At 38.6% G+C, this 9,923-nt stretch overlaps 1 protein-coding gene across 1 annotated transcript; it reads left to right on the top strand.

Moving 5' to 3' along the window:
* The first annotated feature begins 5,173 nt into the window (after positions 1–5,173).
* LOC112221022 (transcription factor LBX2) lies at positions 5,174–7,688 on the top strand. Its single transcript, XM_024383077.2, has 2 exons — positions 5,174–5,921; positions 6,606–7,688. Exons 1-2 carry the CDS (start codon positions 5,597–5,599, stop codon positions 7,064–7,066), a joined length of 786 nt encoding a protein of 261 aa, XP_024238845.1. The 5' UTR covers positions 5,174–5,596; the 3' UTR covers positions 7,067–7,688.
* Positions 7,689–9,923: the final 2,235 nt, after the last annotated feature.

Here is a 9,923-nt window from a genome sequence, read left to right as displayed (position 1 = left end):
CACGCGTCAAACCCACTCACGCACGCCTACAGAGAGAATGGATGGATATATTTTGTCTCCAAGATTACGCGTCCACCTTGCCTGTCATGTACGCGCGCACTCACAAGCCTCCACTTTCTCCCTCCCCATTTTCACACACACACACGCGCGCACACACACGCACACTGCAGGGAGTTATTCTTGCGCTCACTCACTTTTTCTCTTATTCAGGGGTGGTGATGATGTGTTGTTTACTAGGGCTAGGGTACCCGTGATTATCGTTAGAACGCACGAGCAACTCAAGATCACATATACCCGAACTATTGACAGTAGTGTTTCCTTGAAAATGCATCATTGCTTAAAACGATCGCTGCGTTCAATAAAGCTTGTTTAGTCCTTACATGTTTCGGCCGGTGCAGAGAAAATAAGGGCAGTCAATAATGATGTTAGATAACATTGCAAAAAAAAAAAAAACACAATTTTGAAGGGAAATCGCCTGTAATTCGCTCTCTTGTTACGTTGGTCAACCTTGATTCCAGTAGTGACAGAATGTTGTGAATGACTGCATTATCATTAGTAGGCCTACCATTATTTTTCTTGTTGAAAATTATACTAATATCAATAATTTTAAGAATACAAATAATATACTTTTCTATTTACAGTTTACAATTGAAAATATTGGTTATGAATTGTTATGCCTATAAAATAATGATTGAATGAGGAGGTGAAAGCCCACAATATCACAACGATTATTTCGTCTTTATTACTGCTTCATTGTGTAGCATCTTATAAAGCCCAAACGCATTTGTAATCAAAATGGTTGACTACTGATATTTTGTGAACGTGCCCTGCTGGCATTATACAACTTGATCAATGCAAGCACTTTATGGACACACTAGGACTAAGGTAATGTCATTAGAAGGCATATACATTGAAGTCACTACCCTCCTCCCCGACACCACATCAGTTTATTGTACTGAAGATTGAACCTCGGTCGTAACGCAGCGTTAGGACTGTTGTAAATGCAGGGCCTGCATAGACAAATATCTTATGTTTCAACCCTGTATGCCCAGAAAATCACAGGACCTATAGGGATACAATGGGGACCAACACAACTGTTGCGAACTCAGCAAGCCCTCTATTTCACATGTATTCACCACTCTCATGTGTCACCATAACTCCCACGTTAATGTGAGTGTTCCTGTATCATGTTATATTTAAGTTGTTAGTACAGCTGTTTTGTTTTGCAACAGGAGTCAGTAACGATTATAGCAAGAAGGTGATGAATAAACCATAATAGGTCTAGTTACCTTAAGGATATTCAGATGTGTCACTCGACACAGTAGTATTACATTGGGCGCGCCACGTTTCAAACATTTTTGTAAAGCCTAAATAATATTGCCGATGAGAGATTATTCGTCTATAATAATTGTATTTAAATCATGGACAGAGACCAACAGAGAAAACGTAGAAATGACCGAATCAATGCACCTGCATATGTTATGCTTTAGCACAATTTGGTAGAACTACAGTATGTTTCTCCGGTTTTACTAGTTGATTGGACGTACCGGGCCAGGGTACTTTTATCATGGCTTGAATATCTTCAAAGCATCAAGACAAACCATGCAGTGCAGCCTAAATAATCAGAAAATAAACATTCACAACCAACTGTTTATGTTTGCAGTTATTCCAAAGGCCAGTTCTAGACTATTGGCGATGATATTTTGATAGTCTGAATACGTCTTTCCAATAGCCAGCCCCAACAAATCTTCACTGTACCAGAAAAACTGAAAGGCCATGAGCAATATGTGACCTACCCGGGGACCATGCAGCTCTGGGAAAGGGGACTGACTGACTGGAGATAGAGCTTTGGCGAATATAAAACACAACTCCCAGAAGAGTTAATGATTGATGATGTCAGGTGTTCTGTTTCTAATTAACGGTTAAATTAAGCCAAAGAAAACCTTTCGAATTAGCACTGCTCCGCTTGAGACCGTAAAGATCATTGGAAACATGTTTGGAAAAGAGATATCGGTGGACTTATCTTTAGAACTATCAATGCTTGCCGCGTTTGAGGGAAATATAACACTCCATTCATTCCATCGCTCCATGGCTCGTTTGCCCTCCGCTGTGTTCTTGATGGTCGTAGAGTGCAGCTGTATCTCTTTCTGAAAGAACCCTATGATATCAACACCAACGTTACATTCTGCGTTTTTTCCTGAATAGGCCGAAACTATGAATTGCACCAAGTCTGTTGGCATAAATGTAAATATTTTTCATCAAGACAATATTAGCCTATGACATCAATAAGCATGGGTGGTTCGTTTCCATTTCCAAGTTCACCTGTATATAGAAACATATGTTATGTTAAAGTCTACTGCGATTGTAAAAGGTTAGCAAGGGTTATTTTCCAGGTAGGGTTGAAAAATAATAACACGTGGAGAAGAACGGTATTATAATAAAATCATTGCAACCAAATAGCCCTGCTAAACGGGATCCTTGGGACCTCCATACCCCCATTGAAGTTGACACTTTAAATGGTTACGGTAAGGGTTAAGTTTCGGGTTAAGTAAGGGTTGTGGTTATGGTTGAGGTTAGGGGTTAAGGTTGGGTTCAGGGTTAGGGACGTCCCAAAGATAGTACTGACCACAACCAAATTGTAAAAAAAAAAAAAAAAAAAAAATTGTTGATCAGCAACAATACATTGGTTTATAGTTATCAAGCTGTAGTTTAAAAAATATATAAATTCGATGGATGGCCTAGGCCTATAATTCTATTTAACTCGTCATTATTTGAGCTAGGATAAATCCTACAACAAGTCATGAGAATAAGCAACACATTAATGACGTTAGTGTGATAGGCCTACAGATGTGTGTTTTTTTACGAGGAAGAAAATCTTCATTTTACAAGGCCCAATCGACGCATCTAGCTGAGGGAGACTGTACCTCCATTGTATTGTATAGCCAAAACCACTTTGAAATGTTATAACCTCAAATGTTGTTTGTAGTCAACAAAGCCCTTCGAATGAATTATACATATTTAATCGGAAAACCTCCCTCTCAACATTGCTAAATGACATCCAAGACAGCAGGTCTCCATCCAAGCTAATAGAATCTCGTGCTGTTTTATAACTCCTATGCTATTTGGCCTGGTTTCGTCCCTACACGAATGTCACCATATGGGGTTCTTGGCACGAACAATATGGTGTTTCTGCAAGGTTCTATTCACTGTTAATGGTTCATGTAAGAAAGGCATTTATCATTTCAGTCGATTATTACAACGCAATGAAATAATCGCAACATTGGACATTAACAATAGTGTACATCGGGTTTGAAATAGATAGTTGATGTTGTTGACACGCACGGTAGGGATGTGGGAATAAGCTCAGAATTGCCACCTCTAAATCTTACATCTTTCTACCACACTGCTGAGAGAGAACGGTGTTAAATTGCTTAGTAAAATACATCAGAAATAATCCTCCAACACTTTGTAAACATGTCAATCGAATGTTTTTATTAGAAAAAAATATGGTGAAAAGCATTATATTCATATGCTGATATTGTCCTATTTCAATTAGGATATTTCCCTTTTTGCGATTAGCCTAATAGGGTACAAATATGCATTTTATGATAGCCTACGTGTGCACCATAAACAATGAAATGGAGCTGGTTTGAAAAATATGTAATACAAATTGTAAACATTATTCTCAATATATTATATTTGAATAGGCTAAACGAAAATACAAACAACATTTCGCTATGTGCATGCAGATCAAATTCCTTTCGAAGCACATTGCTTATTTTGTAATTGCAATTATTGAAACATATAGCATGCAACATAGCATGATGGGTATTTTCATACCTCAGATTGCCGTTAAACCCATTTCAAAAATCGTTGTAACGAACTAGTAATGCGTGCATATTCTACAATATGTGTTATTGTGTCAAATGAAGTAGGCCTAATAGTCTGCTCAATGGATAAACAACACACACAACCAACCTGATCCTCGATGCTTTCGAACTGGCCCCTTTTTCATTCTCTGATCTACTCTCTTACATGGTACAGCCCGGACATCATCAGAATTTGAATTCACACCATTAACGATGGGGAGAGAATGGCAGCGTGACAACTCTTCTGTGTCTCGTCTCTTTACCTGCAAGCTAAACAGATCACATAAAGTATTGTCACTGGCCACGGCGTCAGATTTATCAGCATGTTATTCTAGGACATTTTATGGAACATTATAGTGTAACTCAACACTGTCCTACAATGCACTATTTATCTCCTAATCATTCCCAGGTTGTCTATTTGGCTTGCTATACGGTTACAGGAGATAAAAGTAGGCTGCAGCCATTGTTTTGTAAAGCACCGATAGCTGATGTTCAAAAAAAGGATAAAGGTTTCAAGGGTTAACGGTTTATCTTAGTGGTTCCTCTGCCAAAAGATCCAAAACTATAAGCTCACGACAGGAAGGATAATGCATGTCTATGCTTTGTTCTTGAAACTTAATGGGCATGCTAAAATGTAATGTTAATAATTATGTGGGCTTACTTTTGTATAGTTCTAAGAAAACAATTATGTTGATAATGTAGTAATAACATATACAGTCCTGCCTATCAAAATAGTAATGCATTCAATAAATATTAGTAATATTAGACATTAGTAGCCTAATAATAATGCACATTTGTCACATTGCAAAAGTCATTTTACTGCATTTGAGTTACCTGCCTTAGCTTACTATATTGCATAATTGAAAATTAGACTAACCGTGCAGTGAGCAGTTTGATGTTGCCTACCCTGTTCAAGCTTTTGGGGTTGCTAGCACTCACATTATCCACCAATCCTTTTGTCTCCGAATCATAAGTGCCTTCAAATCTCTCGTATCATTTTGTATGATTAAGCTACAAGGGTGCCAATAGTGCCGTTTCTTTTTATATCACTCAATTAGGCCTACTGTGTACCATAATAATACAGAGTTGACCATTATACACAAGAATGCTTATGGCATTGTTTAAATGAACATCAACTCCCTTTCCAGAGGAATACACGGATAGCATGTTGCCTGTGGGAAGGAGGGGCGGAAGATACATGAACATTTCAAGCCATCTCCCGCTCCTCAAACATCCCCAACTTTGCTGAGGCGAAACTCCTCCTCTTCTCGCGTCCAATTAATTATAATGGTCTGGCCCTTTAAGACGCAGCAGCGGGTCAGCAAGTAGTGTAGCTAGTGTTTCTCTAATTGAACTTCGCCCAATCAACAATAACTCGTTAGCGGTTGCTTGCTTTTTCTTGTTCCTTGAGACAGCTTATTCCTTGCAGGGAATCGCCCCCAGCCAGTACAGATATACTTTCTAAAGATCTCCATGGAACTTCGCAGAGGAACTGTCTCTCTCTGCAAGGAAATACGATTTGGTTGCCTGTGAAACTGCAACCTACGCCCGAACCATGGTTATTTTGGAGAAACATTTTAGAAAAGTGTAGTTGCATAATTCGACTGAAAGTGCTAAAAAAGTGGGCTGCGAAGAAGACGACAATTGAAGGAAACACTTGTGGACGTTTGAACGACCATTTGAATGAAATAATCAGTCTTTGTCAGCAGTAATTCCTTGGGACTGCAATGACCTCCAGTAAAGACATGAAGGCAGGCTCGGTGTTGCAGTCCAGCGGTGAGGAGAGGAGACGGGGTCCATTGGACCAGCTTCCACCCCCGGCCAACTCAAACAAGCCTCTGACGCCGTTCAGCATTGAGGATATCCTAAGCAAACCCTCTGTGAAGAAGTCAGTTGCAAATCTCTGTCCGCCGAGAGTTATTGAAAAAGTGTCCGGCTCAAATGCAGCAAGGAACGGTATTAGCACTCCCTCTTCGCCGTTATGCGCTCTGGAGGAACTAGCCAGCAAAACATTTAAAGGTCTGGAAGTCAGCGTTATACAAGCAGCTGAAGGTAATGATTCATATTCAATATTGACATAATGTTTTAATATTTACATTTACAGATTCAGTGAGTGATTGTATTGCCTAAGCATGCATAATCATCGAAATAGCCATTGGTGATAACCTATCGTGTCAACTGTTATCAAACGTTTACAGTGAGTGTGGTTCTAAAGGCATTGCAATATGTGTCAAGCTATTGCCAAGCCTATTCTGTGTGATGTTATCTATCCCTGGCTATTATTTCATAGTTTAATTTTATTTGTGCGATACTTAACAGTGGGCTATAAGGAAACCTGCCATTTATTGGGGTGGAAAAGGAGGCCTCTAAACTGACATGTTCTATTGTGCTTCCTGGTTTAAAATGTAATTAACCTTTTATAGGTTGTTTTATTGGGTAGCATGTTGTTTATTTCAATCCTGATATTGATAAATATTTTAATCCTAATGGTGCATGGACAGTGTAAAACATGAATCTGTTATTCGTTGCATATTGTCTCTATAGAATGCTGTACGCAAGTTATTACCAAACCATACCCAAATAATAACAATTGTTTGCAACTGCTTTACATATTCGATAAAACAAGACTTCAATTACAACGCTGCTGATTCTATCATGGCACACTTTAGGACACTTGTAGACATATTGTTCTGATATTGTTTTGGAAAGTGACTCTGTATTTCCGTTTCCCTAAAGGCCGTGAGCATGTAAACGCCTTTGGACAGAGGCAAACCTCAAAAAAGAGGAGAAAGTCCCGGACAGCTTTCACCAACCATCAGATATATGAACTTGAGAAGCGCTTTTTGTACCAGAAATACTTGTCTCCGGCCGATCGAGACCAGATAGCTCAGCAACTGGGGCTAACCAACGCTCAGGTCATCACCTGGTTTCAGAACAGACGGGCCAAGCTCAAGAGAGACTTGGAAGAGATGAAAGCAGACGTGGAGTCGCTCAAAAAAGTCCCACCACAAACCCTGCAAAAGCTAGTCAACATGGAAGACATTGACGACCTGCAAGGAAGCTCTGGAGCAATATCCCCTAGCATCTCCCCGTCGTCACAGGGACACGGAGCATTTCCTCAGTCCCCCTCCTCATCCAGAGACCAAACCACGGACGAATTCTCAGAGGAGGACGAAGAGATTGAGGTGGACGATTGACAGTAGGCCCATGTTTTAAGAAAGCGCATTTTTCAAAACTTTTGCACGGATATTGACGTTGATAGCAGTTAAACTTAAAAGGAAAGTTTTCTTTCTCCTCTTCTCCATCTTAATGACATTAATGGGACTGTAAAAGCCTTCTAGATGTCCCCGTTTCAATTTCACCCATTTATTTGAGGAATACATATTTATTTCAATAGGTAATGAAACATACTTAGTGTTAAAGTACACGATCAAGACTGCAAAGTGTGTGTTTTTCTTCTCTATGTGTCTTTTCTTTTTTTTGGGGGGGGGGGGCATTTTTTAACTAGTCATCCGTTTTCAGCTGCTAAAGGACATTAAAGATTTTCAACTCGAATGTCCCCAAGTTCAGATCCAATTTTAAAATGCCCATGTAAGTGGAACGTAGGATCAATCTTGATGTACATTTTATTTAAAAAAAACAGTGTTTCCAAGCAATAGCAGTCATGTAAAAATTCATTATCAATATCCAGTAAAACATATGCCAAAACTTTTACACGCTATACGTTCTGTATATAAATTAAATAACGAATGCCTAATTTTATTGTACCATTCTATTTAATCAATAATATGTAAATAAAGGGTATGATATTTCATGATAGTATCTGCAATTACCTCTGTCTCGGTGTGTATTGGTTTAGTCTACAGTTTGTGACATAACACAATGGCAAGGCAACATTTTATTATCGTGAACATTTATCTAGAATTGAATATTGTTTTCCTTATGGTAACATCAAAATATTGGTTATTACACGTGATTTCAACATCTGAATATCCTTCTGTTGATTGAAGGCCTACTGCTCTTTGTGTGGAAAGTGGCTTTCTGCGTAAAGTTGCACAATTAGCGGCAGTTAAACAAGCTCTTCATTTTTACTCCCTTCCTGACAGTTGTCACAAGTTGGTAAGGACCCGGGGCGGCAGAAAATAATGTTGCGACTACTCCACTGCCATATGGTTTAAGAATGGTCTTTAACACAAAGTGGTCAACATGATTGATTAGGTTAACCCGCCTTACCGTACATAAACAGTTTTTACTGAGCCGGTAGCAATAATGGCACGCATCTGCGTCTCTAAAAATGGGTGTGTTTTGGAAAAACGACCATGAATAGCAATTGATTAGCATGGGGTTCCTAATGAATACATCTCAATAGGAGTCTCAATAGGAGGCAGTGGAAATAGGAGGGTTGTTGCCTTTCTCCCCCGCATCCTTGCTGTTCTAACAGTCTGCTTGAATATCTCTCGGCACATTTGTAACACTTGTAACCAGATCAAGGGAGTTTCTTCAGAGTTTCTTCAGACAGTGCACACAATTGGTGTAATTACACAATTGGTGTAATCGCTTGGAATCGTTGTGGTTGAAAAGTCAACTAGATTTTTATAGGTGCATTGTGGAGTGACTCAGCCAGACCTTGCCAGATAGGCCTACAGTTTTTTTTCTAGGTTAGGGTAAAGAACAGTGAGACCCACAACGCGATATAAGGCATCTGATTCACTGCTTGCCTCATCACACACATCACAATATTTTGAAAGGGAAACTATTTAGCAGTCTACGTGAACAACAAATGTTACAGAAGATTGGATAGAAATAATGATACATAATTGGTAAAACCAAGCTTTCGTTTACATGTCATTCGATAATATATGTAAAATCCATATTTATCACGTCGTTACCTTAGTCTAACAACGTTAAATGAACGGCTTTCATTTTATGTTTTTCATACAAATGCAAGAGGAATGCTGGAATATCTGTACCACAAAATAGAATAAGCAGTCTTTCCGGAGGCAGTCTTTTGTTACAAATGCTCAGATCCATGTGTTTAATCAAATGTCAGCTAAACGAAGAAGGGTGAAACGTGTGAGTGTAATAATTATTTCTAATATTAATGTATTAACAATTAAATAACCAGAGCAATACTTATTATTATAGATAAACAGGCTAATTTGTGCTCAACTGGTCAAGTCTTACATGGGCACTTTACATTGTGTCCCTAATAATTCCTGTGTGTTAACATAGTAGTTACATTGGCAGGTTCGGTGTAATTACAGTGGAGGTAGGCCTACACATTGTTAGGCTTACAAATGTTTTACTGGAGGGGTATACTACAAAGAATATCAGTGAGTTACCCAGCTAACTTGCCTAAATAATGTGAAATAACCTTTCTAATTTGGGAGGGGGGGGGCTCAACAACCAAAAACACATTTTTAGCTTAGTTAATTAACCACAAAATCTGTTATTTCTGTTGTTGTTTTTTTCATCAAAGTTAGCTGGCTAACTCATTTATCCTGTGTTGTAGTATAACCCTCTGGTTGTGGCATGCACAATTTCAACTATTTGCAAATGAACAGTTACGGAGAATAACAACTGAGTGATCTAAAGTAATCATTTTAAGGGAGTTTGTTTAGGCCTACAAATCTTATGCATATGCAATATCACCACTCCCATAGCCCATTATGTCATTGGCCTGGCACCACTGTTCTTGATGGTTAGTTAAGGAATGTACTCACATATGCACATTCTATGAAGTAGGCTATATACTTCTGATATCAGTTTTGAGATGGCACTTTATGGTATTTACTTGGAGATTGTGGTACGTTCGTGTACTTTCTACTAACAGTACTTCAAAGAATTCAACAAGTGGTAACTGCACAGTGCCTAGTGGTGCATGTTTAATGAATCCCAAATAAACAAGTAATAGGTCATTATTGTATCATTACAATTTCATCATATACTTTAAGTAAATAGCTGGTAATCTCTTTAGAGCATACAGTGGATATGTATTGCGTATTGCTCGACATAGTTTTACACGAAAAGATGCCCATTGATATGGTTACAGAT

This window comes from Oncorhynchus tshawytscha, linkage group LG21, assembly GCF_018296145.1.
Source record: "Oncorhynchus tshawytscha isolate Ot180627B linkage group LG21, Otsh_v2.0, whole genome shotgun sequence".
Lineage (NCBI taxonomy): Eukaryota > Metazoa > Chordata > Actinopteri > Salmoniformes > Salmonidae > Oncorhynchus > Oncorhynchus tshawytscha.
The sequence above is the reverse complement of the archived record's forward strand: the minus strand, read 5'-3'. Positions and strand labels throughout refer to the sequence as shown.